Source organism: Cantharellus anzutake, assembly GCF_015039405.1.
Source record: "Cantharellus anzutake strain C23 chromosome Unknown EI90scaffold_17, whole genome shotgun sequence".
Classification (NCBI taxonomy): domain Eukaryota; kingdom Fungi; phylum Basidiomycota; class Agaricomycetes; order Cantharellales; family Hydnaceae; genus Cantharellus; species Cantharellus anzutake.
The window spans coordinates 80200-102561 of record NW_024066967.1 but is presented as its reverse complement, the minus strand read 5'-3'; the positions used below and the strand labels follow the sequence as shown (position 1 = coordinate 102561).

At 49.3% G+C, this 22362-nt stretch overlaps 3 protein-coding genes across 3 annotated transcripts; 2 read left to right on the top strand and 1 right to left on the bottom strand.

The window, feature by feature from the left end:
- The first annotated feature begins 256 nt into the window (after nt 1-256).
- Nucleotides 257-1335, top strand: EI90DRAFT_3052033 (ribosomal protein S19e-domain-containing protein). The gene is made up of 3 exons (XM_039059901.1): nt 257-465; nt 525-667; nt 803-1335. Exons 1-3 carry the CDS (start codon nt 443-445, stop codon nt 1162-1164), a joined length of 528 nt encoding a protein of 175 aa, XP_038917444.1. The 5' UTR covers nt 257-442; the 3' UTR covers nt 1165-1335.
- EI90DRAFT_3052031 (WD40 repeat-like protein) lies at nt 1094-2932 on the bottom strand. Its single transcript, XM_039059900.1, has 7 exons — nt 2763-2932; nt 2680-2698; nt 2461-2622; nt 1933-2396; nt 1783-1872; nt 1589-1728; nt 1094-1529 (listed from the first exon to the last, which is right to left on the bottom strand). Exons 1-7 carry the CDS (start codon nt 2832-2834, stop codon nt 1397-1399), a joined length of 1080 nt encoding a protein of 359 aa, XP_038917443.1. The 5' UTR covers nt 2835-2932; the 3' UTR covers nt 1094-1396.
- Nucleotides 2933-4412: 1480 nt separating this feature from the next.
- Nucleotides 4413-8798, top strand: EI90DRAFT_3153653 (uncharacterized protein; the record flags this gene model as incomplete). The annotated part of the gene is made up of 5 exons (XM_039065877.1): nt 4413-4583; nt 4644-4789; nt 4846-4996; nt 5053-6666; nt 6719-8798. 5 exons carry the CDS (start codon nt 4413-4415, stop codon nt 8546-8548), a joined length of 3912 nt encoding a protein of 1303 aa, XP_038917442.1. The 3' UTR covers nt 8549-8798.
- Nucleotides 8799-22362: the final 13564 nt, after the last annotated feature.

Here is a 22362-nt window from a genome sequence, read left to right as displayed (position 1 = left end):
TACTTAGCACCCACTGTTAGTACCACTCAGGATGACAACTCGTTCCGGAAAAGCCTCGGCAAAGTTGGATTGGTACTTTTTAGAAAACGAGAACATGTAAATGTGAAGTCGGTTGTCGTGGCTTCGGTTTCAGTACTTCAAATTTGACGATTCATTGCCGCAAAAACATAGCTTTAAACTAGAGCAGCACAGGACACAATGAGTGTCAGCACTCATAACGTGCCCACTCGCACTTCCAGATCAGCCGCAACAGTACTGCCTCACACCTAGCATTCATTTCTCCGCTCGGTCAGCATGCAATGAAAGGGCCTCTCGCATAAGGCCAAACTCTATCCTCGAACCCAGATGGTGATTGATACATGTGACCCGGCGATTGCCGATTTTGAAACTGTAACAGCAGTTAGAACCATCCCGATATTCCATTCAACCTTGGGGCTCTATCATGGTCGGCGTTCGAGACATCAGGTTTGCTTTCCTCAAATTTTGAAGCGCTACTCTAATCTAACCCTGGGTTACCGCTGCAGCGCTGCTGCATTTATCCATGCCTACGCTCTACATTTGAAACGCTCAGGGAAGCTCGAGATTCCGAACTGGGTTGACATTGTCAAAACTGGCCACTTCAAAGAACTGGCCCCAACTGATCCCGATTGGTTTTATGTTCGTACTGGTTCGTTAAATTATCTCAAATTTGTAACATATGAACACGTATATCTGATATTGTGGTGTTCACTTATGCTCCCTTACCCTCACGGTGCCATTCGCGTACCCAAATTGTATCATGTTGCCCATAAACCATAAACAGCCTCCATCGCCCGGCGCATCTACCTCCACAAAAGTGTTGGCTCAGCTTTCCTGAAGAAAGCTTATGGCGGCCGTAATCGTCGTGGTTTCCGCCCACCACACCGTGCTGAGGGGTCTGGCAGTATCCAGCGGAAGGCATGTCAGGCTCTCGCAAAGCTTGGTGTTTTGGCAATTAGCCGTGACGGGGCACGAAAAATTACTCAGGACGGCGAGCGTGACTTAGATCGGATTGCCGCTTCGGTGCATCAATCTATCAAAGCAAAAAGACCGCGCAAGAAGAAGGTAGGAAAAGGCGAGGAGGAAGGAGACAAGGAGGAAGCTGAGGAAGATATCGAGGAGGAGGCAGAAGATGATGAGGAATAACTCACTCTTTCCTCATTTCATTGTCTGTTTCTCTATTCCATGTAATATGCCATGACGCCTCATTCCCCAATGCACCTTCATGCCCCAAAACTTGACCATCTGCTTTGCCTCTTACAATACGCTCCCCCCCTCAGGCTTACGATTATGAATGAAATTATCTGTCAAAGCCCTGAAGACGAACATACAGATCTCCATACAGGATATTGTCTGTAAATGAGCGCAATGAATTCTATCACTCTGAAACTTCACCGTCGACGTCCCCGTACGGCCTCGCGCGGAAATAGCTTTCATCAAAGTGGTGAACACGGACAAACCCGTCTTCTCCTCCAGATGCATATGACCTCCCATCAGGGTGGCATGCAATGCTATCATAACGGAGGGGCGATTAACTATCGTTACGCTTGGACTCAGGACTGGAACTTACGTGTTGATTGGGCCGAAGTGGCCTTTAACACGACCGACTTCTTCCTCAAAAATTTTGTGCCAAAACCGTGTTTCAAACTTTCCTTGGCGAAGTGAAGTTGTCGTGACTGACATTGCCTCCTGCCCACCTCCAAGAAGGATCTAAGCAAGTACCATAAGAATGCGTGTTTCAAAGCAGCTCAGGCAGACGCTCACATATGGTCGAAGTTGAGCAATGGAAGCGCTATTGAGGGGAGTTTCGGTGGCAAAACTTTTAAGGGTTGCGAGTGATTTAATGTCATGCAACTTGGAAAATTATTCCTGTCACCGAATCGTGAAGAAAATCGGGAGTCACACGACACTTACTTTTGCAGTCTTGTCCCTCGAAGAAGTGATGAAGTAGCTTCGGTCGAGGGACAACTGTAAATCAGTGATTAAATCAGAATGCGCTCGCTCATGGCTCTTTATTTCGTCCCCAGTCTTCAAATCCCAGAGTGCCAGCTTGCCGCTCTCGTGGCCAGTAAGTATGATGTTATTATTCTGAGCAAACGTGCAAACAGTGGCCTTGCTGCCGATTGGGTTGAACTCGCTGTAAAGTTCGGCGGTTTGTTGCGTTCCGTCTCCCTGGCGATTAACATTAAAAATGCGGACAGCGCCTTGGTGTCCCATGCGTTGTTCTGTTATGCAAACTATTTGCGAGTCATCCGGGGAGAAGGCTACCCGCTTTACAGCAGTAGGGAATTCCCAGGTGTAAAGGCATCGGCCATTGGAGACATTCCACAGTCGCATGGTATTGTCAGCTGAGCCGGTAACAAGAAAGCGCGTTTGTGCTAATATAAATTCAGCCTGTTAGATGTAGGACATAAGGACAGATCGGGTAACAAAATCGCTCACAATCTACATCCGCCGACCACACTGAGCCGTTGTGTCCATCATAAGTCCCTAATCTCTCCCCATTATGCGAGTACCAGACATTGATAACAGAATCCTTGGAACAGGAGAATAGCAAATCGCCCTCTCTGTTGTACTTGATCTGCGTCAGTGGCCGTTGATGCCCTGAACAGGGATGTGGTGTGAGATGGTACCCAAGAAGGACAGAGTGGTCAAGCCAACCTTGAAGTAGTATTGGGATCTATTACGTTTCAAAAAATTGCATCTCAGTTTTAAACCCTTTCTAGCATAACCAACCGTCCTACCATTTCGCTGAGGTTTTGAGCAAGCAGATGTTGCACGTGACCAACTCTGCTATTCCGCCGACCCGAACCCATCCTTACCAGGGGCCTCGACGATGGATGTCAGTCGAGGGGGAGTTCTGCCACCACAGCGAACACCCGGCACGGGCCTAAACCTTCACGCGGTGCCCCTGTTTAAAACTAATTAGGCCTCTAACATCTGAAGGGAGGATGACGTGGCCACCGTGGTAATGCCAATCAACCGCAACCCCGTAAGCCCAGAGCCGCACTGGCTGGAGAGATGCAAGAGCGCGGGTGCATGTCCCGCCGTCAAGCCAACCCTTCCTTTTTCTTCTCACCACTACCTTTTTGGGATGACGAGCGCGATAGTGGCAACGCCAATGGTGACCTCCGTAAGCCCAGACGGGACTGGCCAGAGGACTGTGGGTTCAAGTCCCACCGTCACCCCAACCCTTCCTTCTTTTTCTCTTCTCCACTACCTTTTGGGATGGTGAGGTGCAATCGTGGTAGCGCCAATGGTAGCCTCCATAAGTCCATGGGCAGGCCGGAGGAGTGCAGGTTCAAGTCCTGCCATCACCCCAACACCCTTCCGATTCATCTTTCTCTCCACTACCTCTTCGTGACGAGGCGCGATAGTGGTAGCGCCAACGATAGCCCCATATGCCGACAAAAAGTTGACTGCAAGGAATGCAGGTTCAAGTCCTGCCGTCACCCCAACACTTTCATTTCTCTCCACTACCCCTTCTACCAAAGGCCTATCTGCCACATGCCTTTATTCAACAAGCATGAGCAAGATGCCACCAACACCCATCGCCTTTCGCTGCCACTGGAACATTCACCAGCCTACCGTGACATAAACCCGTGAAAGCACCCTCCAACTCACCCACCCGCAAGAACCGCGCACTCAACCATTGACTTAACCATAGGCACACAGCAGCAAAACATGCGACCCCAACACTGGGGGTCGCGTGTCCTTTTCTCTATCCAATCTCTTTCCACCTTCATTCTCCCTCACCCGTTGTTCAATCTCAGTGCAGGGGTCGCATGCCCCTTTATGTGTTATTGCTTCATCTCACTTTATTCTCCTTCACACCATTGATTACTCGATGTCTCATACTTCCTAGGTCAAACAAATTCCTTCTTCACATCCTTATGTTCTCCACACTTTTTTCACCCGAGTCACTATAGTACGGCATATGCCGATAGGCACGGTTACGTACTCTAAAATGAATCCATCCATCCATCCATCCATCCATCCCATCCTTACCAGCCCCAGCCCAATGTCTGTTCTATCAACCATGCACCGCTTCCGCACCTTCCGCAACCTCTGTCCATTTCTGGTTGTACACAAGCTCGTATGTTAGCCGAATTTGATTATTGCAGCGCGCAACCACTTTCTTTGCTCCTTGCGGCCGCGCTGGATCACTAGCATGACGTGGGACATGACCTATGTTGAATGGTTGAATGTGTATTTGTCACTTCACTGCCTGATCTCTCGCGCGGGAACCAAGTTGTTCGACCTTCCATAAGAAAAGGAATAAATTGCCCGATGCCTTGTGGGGATCGCATGCCCCCGAGCCGCGCGGCGTTTTCTTGAGTATCAGCACCTGTGTCTCCCGACCAATCTGTTCTCTTCCATCGATCCGTCCCTCAATGTCTCTCAGGCAGAAGACAGACGCTCTTAGGCGGAAGATCGATGGCCTCCTTGCAGCAGGCGGCGACATGGCAATCCCAATCCTCACAGCCATTGACTCTGCATCCGCTTCATGTCCTCCTCTAAAGGCGGCCACTGGTAGCGCACTCTTCATCCTCATTGAGGTCCAAGTGGGCAATAATTCGGGTTGAATCGTGAACATGAAAGAGCTTACAATTCGAGTTATGCAGAATTTTAGGGAAAATAAGAAAGAGTGGGGTGATTTTGGGAAATACGTAGTTGATGCTGTAGCCGATGTACTTGCAACCATCGAGTCCTATGACACGTCGACGGAGGAGCAAAAACCTTGGCTAGAGAGTGTCATAAAGCTTAGCGAGTGGGTACCATCGGTTCTCATATGTTTCATTGTCCCAATTATGTGGCACCCCACAGTGTACTGCAACAGATCAAGAATGAGATCGGTCGAATCCTCACAAAAATGGAGAAACGGTCTGCTATCATGAACGTATTGTCGCACTTGAAGCGTCCGAGAAGAATTGATGGCTTAAAGAAAGTTCTCAACGAAGCCTTGGCATCATTTCAGGTAATTCTCTCTCGCGTTGTTGTTTCTTTGCCCCCCCTGACGTTGTGGTTGTGTAGCTGAGGACTAACCTAATAACTGGCGCTCAACTAACATACATAGTAAGCGGTCAAGACCGCCTGAGTCGCAGGATAGAGAACGACTCCGTTCTCAATGAGCTTCGATATCCAGCTGTCGCCCACCATGACCCAACTGAGGGGTGCCTGGAAGGCACCAGAATAGAACTCATCGAACACATTATGACTTGGTGTCACAACACAGAGGATGGCGAGAAGCGGGTGATGCTGCTCACTGCCGTGGCGGGCGCTGGTAAGACGTCCGTCGCCCACTCGATTGCAGAGAAGTGCACCAGAGAAAGGACACTGTTGTTGATCTTCTTCTTTAAGGCAGGCGAGCAATCGAAGCCGGATCGTCTGTTCAGCGGGATGGCTCGGTCCCTAGCAATGCACGACCCTGTGTATCGTGCCTCCGTCATATCCGCTCTTCAGGACGATCCAGCTCTCACGACGGCGCCATTCACAGTGCAATTCGAGAAATTGGTGGCCGAACCTCTTCGCCTACACGCCCTGCCTTCCAGACGTCCGATGGTGATCATCATTGATGCCTTGGATGAATGCGAGGCTCGTGAATTCGAGCGCCTTGCCGACATAGTTGGGCAGGGAATCCCCAAATTACCATCCAACATAAAATTTTTTGTCACATCGAGGCAATTCGACCTTGTCGATCGTTTCCTCTCACCTTATTCCCTTATTAATCGCCTCAGCATCAATCTAACGGACAAGGCTAACGTGCAAGATTGCGCTATATACATTCGTACGCAGCTGCGTAAACTCAAGATTGTACATGCACGTTTTGGAGACGAACTTGAAGACGACGATAAATTGGTTCAAGAAATTTTGGAACGTGCGGGTGGCTTGTTCATTTGGATCAGTACGGTCTTCCGTTACATGAAGCTGGCGAGTGGTGCTCCTACGAGAATGCTGAAGAAATTGCTCGATACTGGTGCCAATCGGTTGAAGGCTTCTGCGGAGGAAATGATGGATGCACTGTATACAAGCATCTTGGAGAAGTGTAATTGGAAGGACGAAGATTTTGTACACGACTACCCAATTGTGATGGGAGCAATCTTAGTCGCACAACAGCCATTGTCTGTTATGGCTTGGGATGCCATTCTGTCACCTCTCTTGGATTCCTCCATCCATTGCACATTAGCTGAACTTGCTCCCCTTCTCTCGGGGGTCGAGGCTGGGGAAACTCAGACGCCAATCCGTATCCTGCATCAATCCTTGCGTGACTTTGTCATGGACCGAATCGATCCACAATCACCCACGCTTTGTCGTTTCCTGGTGGATTCGAAGAGGGAGAATGCTAGGGTAGCGCTGCGCTGCATCGAAATACTGAATATGGATCTTTCCTCCACGGAAGGTTTAGGGCTAGTTCGAGATTCGTTCGGAAGGGCTGAGCTGCTGCCCATTCCCTCAGACACCCTTCCCGAACAATTACGTTACGCATGTCGGCATATCGTGTATCATCTCAACCAAGTTCAGGACCCGCTGGAGATGCTCAATGAATTGGTCCGCACATTTTTGAACCAACAAATATCGCGCTGGGTGGAAGTCTGTGTGAGAATGGGAGGGTACATCAGTATTTCGGCACTCCCTGAGTGGGCCAAGGTATGAATCATCCGGCTCATGAGGATGTCTTACTCAGTCTCATGTTCTTCAGGTAAACGTTAACCTGAGTTCAAAGGAGACCATTCAGTCGTTGGTCAAGGTACTCGACAATATGAGAGGGAACGTGGCATTCCTTTCAAGATTCCAGGAAGCATATGAGTTGGCGAAGGATTCTGTTGCACTCTACCGTTGCCTTGTGTCAGCGGACCCAGAGGTTTACACCCCCGATTTGGCCGAATCGCTGGGGGACCTTGGCGTGTCACTCAATAGTCTTAGATGGTATTCCGAGACGCTTCCGGTAATGGAAGAAAGTGTCAATCTCTGGCGTCAGCTAGTTGCTGCTTGTCCGAAATCGCACACCCCGGGATTGGCTCGGTCACTCCACCGTCATGGTGCATCACTCGAGAACCTTGGACGACATTCTGAAGCGCTCACGGTGATTGAAGGAAGTGTCAAACTTTGGCGCGAGCTGATTACAGTTGATCCGACATCATACCTCCCAGACTTAGCTAAATCATTAGGGGATCTGAAGATATCACTGGGCAATCTTGGGCAGCATTCCGACTCACTCCTCGTGGGTGAGGAATGTGTCAAACTTTGGCGCAAGCTAGTTCCCATTCATCCGACATTATACACGCCAGATTTGGCTCAATCGCTCCAGAGTCTCAGCATATCATTCAACTATCTGGCACGGCACTCCGACTCACTCCCAGTGATCGAAGAATGTGTTAAACTCTGGCGTGAACTGGTTGCTGTTCATCCAACGTCATATACCCCGGATTTGACTCGATCCCTTCACAATCATAATGCATCACTCGTGAACCTTGGATGGCACTCTGAATCTCTCGTGGTGATTGAAGAAAGTGTAAAGCTTTGGCGCGAGTTAGTTGCCGTCCATCCAACATCATACACACCAGATTTAGCCCGATCTCTCCGAAATCTCAAGGTGTCACTTGACAAACTCGGACGACATTCCGACGCGCTCGCAGCAATCGAAGAAAGCGTCGACCTCTGGCGTGAACTCGCTGCTGTTCATCCAACATCATACATTGCGAATTTAGCTCGATCACTTGGGAACCTCTCATGGTCACTGGACAAACTCGGACGCCATTCCGATGCGCTCCCGGTGATCGAAGAAAGTGTCAAACTCTGGCGCAAGCTAGTTTCCGTTCATCCAACCTTGCACACACCTGGCCTGGCACGATCTCTCCGGAATCTCAAGCTGTCACTCGACAATCTTGGGCGGCATTTGCAGGCACTCCTAGTGATCCAAGAAACTGTCAAACTTTGGCGTGAACAAGCCTCCGTCCATCCGACATCGTACACCCATAATTTAGCTCGATCACTTGGGGATTTTTTGTGGTTCCTCGACAAACTGGGACAGCATTCTGAGGCGCTTCCGGTAATTGAAGAAAGTGTCAAATTGTGGCGCGAGCTTGTTGCAATTCACCCGACATCATACACCCCAGACTTGGCTCGATCCCTTCACTACCTTAAAGTCTCACTCGAAAATCTCGGGCGGCATTCCGAAGCTCTCGCAGTGATTGAAGAAAGTGTCAAATTATGGTGCGAGCTTGTTGCCGATCACCCAACGTCATACACCCAAGATTTGGCTCGATCCCTTCACGATCTCAGTTGTTCATTCTACAACCTTGGTCAGCATGCGGAGGCCGTGTCATTCATTGAAGAGTCTATCTTGCTTTGGCATTCTCTACTTGTTACTCATCCAACCTCATATACCTCTGATTTAGCCATGGCATTGCAATCTGCATCAATCACGTTTTCATCCCTGGGGCGCTACGGAGATGCGCTCGACATGGGTGAATCATACTACCGCCAGCTTCATTCTGAATACCCTGAGGCCTATGTACATAAGCTTTGAGGGTCATATTCCTGCATCATTGATGCGTTGGAGGGTCTTGGGAGACAGGATGAGCTAATGGTTGCACGTGCCCTCATGGAAAAATCATGATGGTGGTGTCATGCAAATTAACCGTGCGCAGCTTCTTCACATCAGAAAGCATGTCGAGTGCAGTCATTTCCCATCTAGGTTGTGGATAATATTCGGATTCTTCACTTTTTGCGCCACTTTGATATTGAACACATATCTAATTGATAAGGCAGTGGCGGCGCCCCGCAGCCAAGGGAAAACTATTAGATAAAATAGTTCTTGGTTGGATGTGCACGGACTGGGTATTGTATATCCATCAACCATTAGTTACATGAATGCATCCCCCTTGGTGCACCACATATATTTCCTACCACTTGTGGTAAGCAGTGTTTGTGGTAGGGGCATGTTACTAATGCGGACTAGAATGAAATAACACTCAGTCTCGCGGTTGTGAACGCAATGAGAACTAATAATTGGGTATATCTACCTAGAATGAAATAACACTAGGTGAAGATTTAGAATAAGTAAATGAGTGAATATAATAAAAGGTATACCGACCTCAGTCTCGTGGTTGTGAATGCAATGAGAACTGAGGGCGTCAGCAAAGTAAACATCGAGCTTTTAAGCATCGATTACTCGAATGTAACAGGAGTGAAAGTCATTACAAATAAAGGAAAGTGAAGCGACCAACAGGTCGGATAAAGGAGGATAAATGTTAAATAAACATATAGTGATAAGACAGTAGAGACCAACTAGAAATAAACCTAACATCAATCATCGGGCATCTCACCGAGATAATGTAGGTCGGGTATCCTTGCGCTAAGTGTCGAACCAACCGTTGCTGTCTTACAACACACCCACTCAGCGATGGGTGACTCGACGCAAACCCAGCTCTCCTCGGAACTTCTCTAACTTGACAATGGGGAGAGCTTTCGTGAAAATGTTGGACACTTGATCGGCGGTTGGGACATATTGGAGTTCCAAAGTTCCGCTTTTGATCTTCTCTCGGATCCAGTGGTGGCGAACGTCGATGTGCTTCGTTCGGGCATGGAATACGGGGTTCTCGGCAAGGGCGATGGTGGATTGGTTGTCGACAAAAATGGTAATGGGTGAATCAACGGGAATTCCAGAGGAGTCGTAAAGATGATCCAAATAGACTGCCTCCTTACCGGCATGGGTTGTCGCCATATACTCCACCTCAGTACTTGACAATGCAATCGTGGGTTGCTTCTTGGATGACCAGGCAACCACGGCCCCACCATAGATGAAACAATACCCGGACACGGAGCGTCGGGTGCTCGAGTCGCCAGCCCAGTCGGCATCAGAGAAGCCAGTTAGTCCTTCCTTTACCTTCTTCCCATCAAAGACCAGAGCATAGTCACGAGTTCCGTTGAGATAACAAAAAACTCGTTTGATTGCCATGAGATGTTCTTTTCCAGGAGCAATCGCGTGCTGAGCGAGTAGACCCACAGCGAAGGATATGTTGGGACGAGTGCTGACAGAGGCGTACATGAGTGAGCTGAGCATAGATTGGTAGAGGTGAGTGTTGACTTCAGGGGAATTTATTTTGTTTAATTTCAAGTTAGCAGACATTGGAGTGCTCATCGATCGAGCCGTCTCTAGTCTGAATTGCGTGAGAATTTCAGTCACGTACTGGCGTTGGCTAATGGTCATGGTTCTCGCCGTTTGATCACATGTGATTTCCATCGCGAGAAACCAATGGACTTCGCCGAGGCCACGCATCTCGTAGCGCTCGGTGATTTCCAACTTGACTTTCGAGATGTCATGCTTAGGGGCAATGACGAGTAGGTTGTCCACATAGACCAGGACAAAATGTGAGTCCTTTGAGCAATATAGGCAAGGATCATACCCTGATTGTTTATATCCCAATGTCATATCCATTCCCGGCCATCGACTTCCGGTCCCTCCGATTCCTCCGTTCCAACTCCGCTCCTCCCTCACTAACCTCGGAGCCCCCGTTATTCCACAATCCTCTTGGTACCCCTCGATGGTCACCACCCCCCCATTCCAATTTATTACCTACGCCTCCCTAAGTACGGAGCCCCGAAGACTTCCGGACAGCTCCGACATCCGCTAGCGCACCCCCGCCTCCGCTGAGCAATACACTCGCCTGCCCTGCAGAGTCCACCTTCGGGCTTATCCCTCCTTTCCGTTTCTGGGTTATCGCCTGCCTTTCCGCTAACCCCGTGAACCGACTCGTCGGTAATATTCAGTCGGCTAATGGTTAAACCCCGTTAGCTCCGCTCCGTTCGGCTCCGCCAATTGCGGAACCGTCTCCGCTGTAACCATATATATATCCCACTTGTACATAGGTTACGCCCCAGTAGAAAAATCAACTAGAGTTCCCCCCTAGGTTCTAATTGCCAGTCAGTAAGTTAGGGCATGGACGTGTCACTAGGCACAGCGCTCCTGGCAGAAGTCGCTGAGGCCGAAGCCCTCCATTACGGAGACATTCTTTCGTCTCAAGTCTGGTCTCTGACACCCAACGACTTTAGGTAATCGCGAAGCGTGCGGTACCACTCGAGTCCAGCCTGTTTCAAACCGTACAAGGCCTTCTTCAGTAGCCAGATCTTACCGGGTGTAACGGGGACTCCTGGGGGTGGTTTAATGTAGATCTCCTCTCGGAGATTGCTGTTAAGATAAGCAGCAACAGCGTCAAGTTGATGGATTTCGAGGTCGAGGGATGCGGCGTGTGCGAGTGAGGAGAATAGGGTGTTGTGACCTAGCGTTGGTGAGTATGTCTGGAAATAATCCACACCTAGCTCTTCAGTAAAGCCTTTCGCAACTAATTGCGCTTTCTTCTTCACTACTTCTCCCTCAGAGTTCGTCTTTTCCATGAAAACAAGACGATGTCATGGGGATTTGCCGGTGTACCATAAATGAGCCAAATCCCGCAACTCTACTACCCTCAGCAAGCACCTCACATCCATCACATGTAGCCTATATCTCCTCACACTACTTACAAACTTTCCTATTTTTCCTTATTTTTCTGATTCCATTTCCAGTGTCTAGAGCCCGATATTTCCACTTCCTTATTGTCATGTGATGTTCTTTCCTTATTTGTTTATCGGACTCTTCCGGGACCCACTGTACAGTTTGGTAGAGAGTATCAACACCAGACTCAACTGGACCAATATGCCCACTCAGACCTGACCCTCAGTGAGATCCTTATCCCCCCCTCTTTCCTGTCACGAGTCTATTGGATAGACCCGTTACAACGACTATCGTGAACTCTCATACCTTGAGGTAGGTCCACTTCCTCAAATACTCCGCACTGAACAAGATTCTGATGTTCTTCCACAATAGCTGCTGTCCATTCATCCGAGTCTTTTCGGCCCATAGCTTCGTGATAATTGCGTGGGACGCCTTCGGCGGAAAGAGCAAACTCGCCAACGTCTTTGAGAATGGCAAAGTTAAGTTCTTCGTCCCGAGTATGATTATCACCCACTGAAGCTTGGTTCGTCCTGACGTCACCCACTGAATCCGAGTTCGCCAGCAAAGGTGCCAGAGATTTGGCTCATCTTGAACCTAGACTCAGTTTCGGGTCCTCGTCAGGTTGCATAGGGCGTTTCCCAGCATTAGGGTGATTCGAACGTCGGAGATTTGGAGCAGGTGTAGGAACTGAGGAAATTTGTATCCGGTGTGACTACTGGACTTATCGGAGCTCCAAATTCTTATGACGTAAACCAGCGTGACTGGACAAATGACATAAAATGGACAAGCCTGGTATCGAACCCAGGACTTCTAGCGTGCATCCATACACTACTCGCCTGTTATGCCAGGGGGGGGGTACCCCTTCCCTGATGGTTTGGGAGATCACTTGATCCCTTCCTCCAACAGGAACAGGATCATGGGAAGTGTGAGGGGGATGAGTCAGAGAATCGTTTGCGCTCGGTACGTCAGTATCCGTAGAAACGTTCCTATCCCCCCCTGAATCAGCACCCTGACCTTCATCCTTCAGCCCATTTCCCTCGCTTCCAACTTCCTCTCTCGTCACTACTTCAATCTGCACCCTCTCCTTACTATCTGCCTCCAAGAATTCCACATCCCGCGATTCCAACATCCTCCACGCAACTCTATCATACAACAGATATGCCTTCTTCTCTTCTGCGAAGCCAACATGCACACACTCAATCGCCTGCGCACCCAACTTGGATTGGTACTTCTTGGGGATGTGAGCGTATGTGAGGCAACCGAAGAGTCGAAGGGCTTGGAGAGATGGCTTACGATCAAAGTACGCCTCGTAAGGTGTCTTATTGTCATCGAGAGCACGGGTGAGTACGCGATTTTTAATCCAAACTGCATGTCGGATTGCAACACTCCAGAAGTTTTGAGGCAACTTCTTATCCCGCAGGACCCCCCTCGCATCCCCAAGCATTGATCGGGCGTGGTCGTTCAGCATGTGATTAGTACGTTCAGCAACGCCGTTTTCTTGTGGGGTATAGGGATTGGTGTGTTTGTGGGTGACGCCGTCGGACCTAAGGTATGCTTTGAACTCTTCCGACGTGTACTCACCGCTGCTGTCAGTACGAAGGATCTTCAACTTCTTACCGGATTCCTTCTCGGCTTTGGCTTTCCAGGCCTTGAATTGACTAAGAGTGGCGTCCTTGGTCTTGGTAAAACCAATGTGAGTGTATCGACTGGCGTCGTCAATGAATGTGATGAAGTATCTGTAACCTTCACGCTTTCAGGTAGGATGGGTCCACACATATCGCTGAAGACCCTCCCCAGGGTTTCAGTAGCATGTTGTGGAGTGGATTTGGGAATGGGGTTACACGTCCTTTTGCCCTTTAGGCAAGGTACGCACTTCTCTTTCTTCTTGTCCAATACCTCCATGCCAGTAACCGCCCCTGTGTTTGCCAATCGGAGGACAGTATCCTTGTTGATGTGGCCAAGTCTCCTATGCCACAAGGTGAGACTACCTTTAGAAGTATTACTCACACTCGTTACTAGGGCACATCCATCAACTTCTTCGACGTGCGCAAACCTGGCTTCCTCCGGATACACGACTTCGGCACATAGCCTATAGAGGTTTCCGTTTAAGTACGCCCAACTGAGGACCTTACCGGATTTGGGGTCAACAATGTCGGCGCTACTGGAGGAAAAGGTGGTCTGAAGACTGCCTTCGGCCATTTGACACGTGGAAAGAAGGTTTTCACTGAGGTGAGGGACATGAAGTACTCTGGAGAGTGTGGCAGGTTTAGACTGATATCCAACCGAGGTTTTGATCTCGATGTTGCCAATACCAACTGCATCAATTAGTTTCTGATCGGCAATACGGATTTTCTTTGGATTGGGGAGTGTTCGGTAGGAAGTGAAGTAGGAACGAGTCGAGGCCATATGAGACGAGGCCCCAGAATCAATGATGAAGTCAATGTGGGAACGGGTGTCCGATGCGAGTAAGGCCGAGGTTTGGGGAGAGGTCTCTAGAGCATAGTAAGTAATGTGATCTCCATCTCCACTTTCCGAGTCAGCCACTCTTGCAGATTGTCCGCCTCCCCTCTTCTTTCCTTTCTTCCCTTTTCCGTCCTTCTTTGGTCCTTTCCCCTCAGAACCTCCCCCTTCAGCCCAACACTGTTCAGCAGTGTGGCCTTTCTTCCTACAATTTGAACACGTAGGCTTATCGCCATCCTTTGGCTTAGATCCAGACTTCGTGGTCTTCTTATTATCACGAGCAACGAGGGCGATGGCCTGCATCTGCTTTCGCTTCAGATCATGTGCAAGGATGTGGTCGATAGTGTCTTGGAGAGTTAGGGAAGAGCTGTTTAGGAGGATGTTGTCAGAGACCAGGTTCGAGACGAAGGAAAGTCTCCGTGGCAGAGGGCTTCGGCCTCAGCGACTTATGCCAAGAGCGCTGTGCCTAGTAACACGTCCGTGCCCTAACTTACTAACTGGCAACCAGAACTGAAGGGGGGTAACTCTAGTCGATTTTATTACTGAAGTGTAACCTATGTACAAGTTGGATATATATATGGTTACAGCGAAGATGGGTCCGCAAATGGCGGAGCCGAACAGAGCGGAGCTAATGGGGTTAAACATTAGCCGACTGAATATTACTGACGAGTCGGGTCGCAGGGTTAACGGAAAGGCGGGCGATAACCCAGAAACAGAAAGGAGGGATAGGCCCGAAGGTGGGCTCTGCAGGGCAGGCGAGTGTATTGCCCAGCGGAGGCGGGAGTGCGCTAGCGGACGTCGGAGCTGTCCGGAAGTCTTCGGGGCTCCATACTTAGGGAGGCGTAGGTAATAAATTGAAAGGAGGGGGTGGTGACCATCAAGGGGTACCGAGAGGATTGCGGAATACGGGAGCTCCGAGGTTAGTAGAGAAGGAGCGGAGGTAGACCGGAGGGATCGGAGGGACCGGAAGTCGATGGCCAGGAATGGATATGACAGATGTCCTGGATGTTAACCCATTCATCTGGCAACGACATAAGAATCGCAGTGGCTAAGACTTCATCGCTAATGGTGGTGCCGAGTGAGTGAAGTTTAACTGCCATCTCTTTGATTTCCTGGATCTGAAGCTGAATGTCTTTCTCGGGTAGGATAGTGTTCCGAAAGAGCTTCGTCAGTAAGTAGAAGACTGATTTGGGGCCTTTGCCCTCGAAGCGCTTCTTGATAATGGACCATGCCTTAGTGGCTTCCTTGATATCGTTGATATATACGCGAGTTTCCTCGTCGACAGATACCAAGATTTGGAGCAAGGCATTAGAGTTACCCTTATTCCAGGCTTCTTCAGTCAGAGTTGCAGGTGCAGTGGGAGCCATAGCAGGTGTAGCAGCAGCAGGAGCATTAGGGTCTGGGGGATTTGGAGGATTGGAAGGAGGAGTGGGAGTAGAGGTAGAGGTCGGCTTTGTGATAGAGCCATCGGCGTAGCCAAGTAGTCCCTGGTTGATTAAAACAAGTTCTATGATAGCTCGCCAGGTTCCATAGTTCGACCTGTCAGACTTAAGACAGTCGTACTCGAAGATCTTGGTCTCAAGTTTGATGTTGCTAGGATTAGTAGACATGGCTAGAATAAGATGGCAAGTTCTTAAAGTTAGAGTGAGACTGGGCTCATAACCCTAACGCGGACTAGAATGAAATAACACTCAGTCTCGCGGTTGTGAACGCAATGAGAACTAATAATTGGGTATATCTACCTAGAATGAAATAACACTAGGTGAAGATTTAGAATAAGTAAATGAGTGAATATAATAAAAGGTATACCGACCTCAGTCTTGCGGTTGTGAACACAATGAGAACTGAGGGCGTCAGCGAAGTAAACATCGAGCTTTTAAGCATCGATTACTCGAATGTAACAGGAGTGAAAGTTATTACAAATAAAGGAAAGTGAAGCGACCAACAGGTCGGATAAAGGAAGATAAATGTTAAATAAACATATAGTGATAAGACAGTAGAGACCGACTAGAAATAAACCTAACATCAATCATCGGGCGTCTCACCGAGATAATGTAGGTCGGGTATCCTTGCGCTAAGCGTCGAACCAACCGTTGCTGTCTTACAACAGTTACTTGCGGCGGCAGGCACTTCCTCACCAAGTATATCAGCAAGAGGCTCGAACGCTCCCTGCTCGCATTCGTCTCAACTGTCGAAGATAGTAATGACCACAGGACGATCAGAGGTCCAGGGCTACTCAATAGGAGGGGTGCGCTAGAAATTTCCTGTATTGCACTGCTAACGATGCCGTGGATAGGCCTGGGTAGGCTCGTTGTTCAAGGTGGAAACAATGATGATACGACTTCTGTTTGCTGAAGATCTGACTGCGCCGCTAACAAATGATCAAGCCAGGACTGCTCGCCAGCTTTAAAAAAGCTCGATATGTAATAACATACCCTCTCGTGCTCCTCTCTGTGACAGAATGCTCGATTGATGTCATGCCAGTACTGTCCACGCCATCACTCAGTACTCGCTATCTTGTGTATTGCACCCCCAGGCTACTATGACGTGCTCGATAAGATCTGTCCCAATGGTAGACCAATTCTCTGTAAATAACAGATTTCACCCTGAATTCTCTGTCAAGTTTTCCACGATATCGTGCTTCCTAGAGGCCTACACATCAAACGATCATACTAACTCGTTCAATTTTTGTGACATTCCCCCACCCACAGCTACAGTGGCCCATCCACTCAAGTGTCGTAGGAGTCGTTGGCTACAGTGTTGTGAGGAACCTCAAGATCGGCTGTCGCCGATGACTAAGTCCTTAAGGATTAACGAACTCACTAGGTCACTGAGAGAGTCACAGGTCCAAAAGGGCTTGATTTACGGGGTAAATACAAGAGGTTCTGTCTAACTAACAAAACTTGGACGGGTATATATATCCATCAGACTACTTATGTAAGCACACCGCTTACAAGTGTCCACGACGTGCCCACCGAATTCTTCCCAGAAACTTTGAGGGTGTTCATTCGTGACTCCGCATACATTGCAACTTTGGCCTCCGAGTCATTGAAGGTGAACAGCACACCACCTGTAATAGCGTTCTTTGGAGGAAAGTATATCAGCTGCAGGATCGACGGCCATGAGGACTGGAATCCCCATATACTCATACTTCCTCCGGCAAAGAAGGCGTCAACCTTTTTGCTTCAGTGACATGTTTGATGATAGACGGAACGGCCTTCAAGTATAGCGGCTGCAACGCAACGAGTTTTCAAGTTGAACGCACAAGGGATAAGATTGAACTAGTAGGCACACCTTTAGATTCACCGACGACCGCGCGCCCGACCTGTCGCTGTGTTCCACGAGTTGCGAAGGTATCATCCAGTTGTCCTTTTCCCCTCCGTGGCTTTCTGAGCTTTATGATCTCGATTGGGTTTAAGAGGCGGATTTATTGTGAATAGGCGTTCAACTTGTTGGTAGCCATGGTGAACTTTGCAAAGCAGGAACGACGTATAGTATCGGATTCTTGTAAGCTTTCTACATCCTCCTTACCTTCCCACCGTCACCGTTCGGCTCTTCTGACCATCATTTCACTCTCACAACGTTGATCAAGTTTACACCGATGCCAGTAGTAGCGATTCACTATCATTAAAATCTTATGTTTCATGCGATCAAGCAAACCGGTCAGAAGTCCTTCTTGCGAGCGAGCAATGAATGTGGTCTGAACTAACTCATCAACCCTCCTCTACAGATGGCGTGCAGAACCAGGGTTTCAGTTTTGCAACGCATGGGAACGGACAAGAAACGAGTTGTTATTCAGGCATATGTGCTCAAGGCACTGCCATTTCGCAACACAGCCGTTATATTACAATCGAAGCCAAAGGAGAGATTTGAGTGGAGAGGGGCCAGCAAGCAAGGACAAGCAACAAAGAACATCAGTCGTCGAGATGCACACGCCTCCAATGCGGTGAGTGTTATTAGCCGGCAGGTGTCTTGGTACAATATCGACTAGCTAGATATCGTACCCAGGTCAAGTCGCTACCACTTATATACCTATTTGCGTGGCCAGCCAGAACAATAGGTGGTACAGGATATGGCAGACAACATGAAGTTAAAGCAGAAAAAGAGCAAGCATCCCGCCACCAGTGCGGGTAACAGTTGCGCTCTGTATGACTTAGTACGCCACGTCGGCAATAGGGTGCCTGGTAGCGCACCTTTGTCACCGCGTTACGTCGGGTTGCCACATCAACAGTGAGGGTGGATGATATGCGGATATCGGTCAGACGGTAGACGGCCTAGACAAGTGGCGAATCAGTTGGAAGTCGTCAGCGCCGCAGCCCCAGGCCAACACATGTTCCCCAGGCCAATGCCCATTCATAGAAATACCCCAGCCATAATTTAACAGCACGACGCCCCGCTACAGCCTAAGCCAACGTGCGTGTCTCCCAAACCAAAGCCTATTCACATACACGACCCAGCCACAATTTAGCATCGATGCCGCAGCCCCAGGAAAACACGTACGCGCCCCAGGCGAAAGCCCAATCGCATAGAGGCCCCAGCCACGATCTAGCAGTATGACGCTCCAGGCCAACATGTATGCATCCCAGACCGAGGCTCATTCACACCCATTCCCCAGCTATAGTCGGCCATCGTGGCACCCCAATACTGCGGCCCCAGGCCAAAGCCCATTCACACGTGCCCCAGCCAAAAATCACGCGGCACGGCGCTTCCATACGACGTCCCAGCCACACAGTCAACACCGCTACCATCTAAACCTATGGAATTGGGCTGACGAACACTGAAGTGCTGGACAATGAATCATGACCCCAGGCCAGATGACCCATGTGAATGTCTCTCAGCCAAAGCCTTACAGGAAGGTGCCAGCCACCACATATCACCGCTAAGTTGGAAGGACAAGTAATCGGGCAAGTCTGCGGCACCAAGCAACGCATCCCAGTCGCAACTTTAGATACCCCAGCTACGATCACGCAAGAGGTTGCCCAATACTGTCCATCGCTACTGACCTAGGCCATGAGCCCACACCCATAACTTGCGTATAGCCCACTGGCAACTCCCCGGTGCAGGACGCCCCCGGCGCCCATCACCGCTGTCGTGCCACCCGTACATGAAACAGATACGGGACCATGTGGCCTTCGTAGAGAAATAACTGCACATAACATTCAGCAAGTATTGGCGCAGAAGCGGGACAACTAACAATAGGGGAAAATATCAGAACGTCGGCGGGGGATAACCCCCCACCGAGTCAAGAAACGAGAAACAGTGTAAACCTAACTAGAAATAAGAGCCAATAAGTATCGGGGCAAAAACCGGGCTGTGTAGGTGCAGGTACCCGCCGTTGGAAGAAGTAAAATCGTTCATGCTGGGTTCAGAAATGAGGGGATGTACACGGGCCTTGTCTGGTCGGCAAACGACAACGCGTCTGTGGCCCAGGAAAATGTTAACCGCTGCTTTTTTAGGGCGGATGCTGTACAATAAGTTACGGTTTACACGCACAACTGACGGGAAAGCCGTGTGTTCCCTGTTGCCACACTCTGTCAGTAGGCCGTCATTGTGAAGGACTGTCGAACGTTTTTGCTAAGTTCGCGTAATGTGTCAAGCTACCAGATGCTATAAAGGGAATAGGTTCACAATCGATCCAGGGTATCACAGTAGGGATCAACGGAGAGCAGTCCCCCCAGTGGTTACTGGTCGACTAGGACATACTCAGCGGACAATCGCGGTGCGCAGTGTAACTCGATATCAGAGTATGGGCACGACGGGCAGTCGGTGCGGAACGCAAGAGAGAGAAAGTGCAAGGAGGGAAGAATCGCTCCAAAAGCCCGCCTTTCATGCCTTTCCAGGGGCCTAAGTTCCCACAACCCAGACATCGAAAATTCCTGAGACGCTTCGGGTATTGCTAAATGGGTGCGGCCGCGCGCAGTCACTTTGGGGTTCAAGGGAAAACCAAAACTAAAGATTTTGCGATATCTTGGCTTCTGGCCACCGATCTGCACCGTTCAACCGCAAAAATGGTACGCTCAAGCATGTCGACAAGGTCCGCTCCCAGGGGACAACAACAGATGTACCTCTGGAGGGGACAAAAGTACAGTTAATGCTGTGCTCTCCCTAGCCGGCCCAGATTTTGTACGGATTCATCCATCGATATCCCTTCTAGCGTTCCCAGCCCGGTTTGACAATAGCAGCATACACATCCGGGCGCCTGATGGTTGGAGCAACCATTGTGATTCTGCTAAAGATTGGAGAGCATCTGGGAAGGGCCAAAGCATTGACACAGACGAGCACACAGCTACGATGCAAAACCATCACCTCGCGCTGTCAACTCCAATCGTAGCCTTTTAGGGTATCAATATCAGCCCTTGATGCCCAGGTCAGGCGGTCATTTCAGATCCAGCGTGGTGTTCAGGGAAAAGTGTCCTTTGTCTCATCCTTACTCGAGAACATGAGCCGCAAACAGTACCGCTCGCTGAGAAGCCTAAGCCCCTCGCGGTCAGAGATTACAGGGCAAGTGAGGCGGATTGCGGAGGCCAGACCCTTGATGAAGTTGTGATCATCCACCAAGAACCACAGCAAAAGGAAGGTTAGCACCAGAGCACGATATCAGGTTGATACCTCGTCATGATTCAGCGGTGCGATATTGCCAACGTATATATCATTATATGAACCCTGACACGGGCAGCGTGTTTCCGACGAGATTGCCATCCCCCGGGCACCACGCACGATGCTGACGAGTTAGGGAATGTCTCCAGCACTGCTGGCAGGTTCCAAGCAAAGCCGAGGGTCCCCCGGAGTTTGGGTTTGAGATGCCTTTGTCGTAGCTGAGCAGACACTCAGCTTCACGAGAGTGAACTAGTGACATTGTGTGGTACCTATAGGAGATGCTACGGCACAAGGAATACACGAGTCGTTAGTAAAGATCAGAGTAACAATGAGCTAAGTCTGCTCTCCTATACATGCCGGGCTCCGCAAGAGTGAATTGCGGCAGTCATTGAACGAACGAAACCTACGATATTCACGTTCGAAAGTAAAGTCAAAGCAAGCAGAGCGCAGTAAAGAATATACTTCTAACCACGCCATCTTATGCTCGTAGGGCCCGAGCGCTGCTAGCCTCTGTTGAAACGTCCTGCTTACACGACGCCGACAATCATGTATATTGCAAACTACCTTTCTTAAATCAAGCCAAAAGGAAGCCTGGGTTTATTTGTAAGCGTAGCAGTTAGCCATCAAAGCATGTACATACTCAGCTAGGAGGGTGCACCCCATCGCTAAAGCCAGCTCTGGCCTCGCTATTGCTGGCACCGTCCGCCACCAGGATCGTCATAGGGAGATCGCCTACTGTGAGCGTCTTGTTTACATAACTACTTTGAGTGGTGACAAGAGAAGGGAGCCGGGATCCGACCTGCCAACGCTATTGAGATTTGAGGTCGGAAGACAAGTTGTTGCTCCAAGTGGGAAGCTTAAAAGATGCGGCTAGTGCCGTAAGATCAGAAAGTGTATGTGACAGGCTGACGCCACGAAGCACGTCGATAAATGTGACAGGGGAAGAAAGAATAAAAATAAATATTGTGCTCCGAAGAGCATCCACTCGGTCAAAGCGTGTCATCCTTGTGCAGGGGCCATGCTAATCTTCTCTGTATCGTTCCAATTTTATGCGTATGCCACCCCGAAGGGAGCAGTAGTAATACGGACAAGAGACAAGGCGAGGTACGCGAAGAAACATGCCTATCGGAATGTGGGATGTTTCCCACGCACAGGTGATGGGATTTCAAATCTTAATTAAATAATGGTGCGCTCGGATTAGCAATATCCGGGAAGCGAGTATAACGGATTTCGCACAGCGAAGGCATTGAAACAAGAGCCTGAAGACAAAACCCCAGCAATGCACAACATAAAAGATTGTCAAGAAGGATGAACAAAATCTAGAAGGAATCATGCGGCACCGATAAAATATAAATAAAGGCGGAAGACAACTCTCCTAGACGGAATCCGGTGAGTGAAGTAATCACACCGCAAGCAGCGTATTCCAGTAGTGATGCGGAAAAATGAGCTAAATCATAGACCAGTGCCAAAAAAGCCGGTGTTATGTGGTTTGAATGCTACTTTGTATTGTGAAACTTTTTACATGATGAACAAACGCACTATCTGTTGAGATTCTTGTATTTCTTGGAAGTTGTAGTACGCTGTGGCCAACTCACAACGTGGCGGCGTCATCTTTCTTTTTTGGGTATTCCTGCTACCTTAGTCGGTGCGCCATTGAGGCGACTGCTTATAAAAGCAGTGAACAATTTTTCCCTTTCGTCTCCCTCAGTTCAACAACGATTGACTGAGTGTAACACGCTAGCGTAAATCGCTACCAATTCCAATACTATCAACCCCGACGACATTCGGCCTAC

Excerpts from the sequence above, each read along its gene's own strand:
- EI90DRAFT_3052033 (XM_039059901.1), top strand. The coding sequence starts at position 443 with ATGGTCGGCGTTCGAGACATCAG. Across the intron at positions 466-524 it reads GTCGGCGTTCGAGACATCAG|CGCTGCTGCATTTATCCATG; the intron begins GTTTGCTTTCCT and ends TTACCGCTGCAG. Across the intron at positions 668-802 it reads TTGGTTTTATGTTCGTACTG|CCTCCATCGCCCGGCGCATC; the intron begins GTTCGTTAAATT and ends AACCATAAACAG.
- EI90DRAFT_3052031 (XM_039059900.1), bottom strand. The coding sequence starts at position 2,834 with ATGGGTTCGGGTCGGCGGAATAGCAGAGTTGGTCACGTGCAACATCTG. Across the intron at positions 1,873-1,932 it reads CGAGGGACAAGACTGCAAAA|TTGCATGACATTAAATCACT; the intron begins GTAAGTGTCGTG and ends TAATTTTCCAAG. Across the intron at positions 1,729-1,782 it reads TTGCTCAACTTCGACCATAT|ATCCTTCTTGGAGGTGGGCA; the intron begins GTGAGCGTCTGC and ends GTACTTGCTTAG.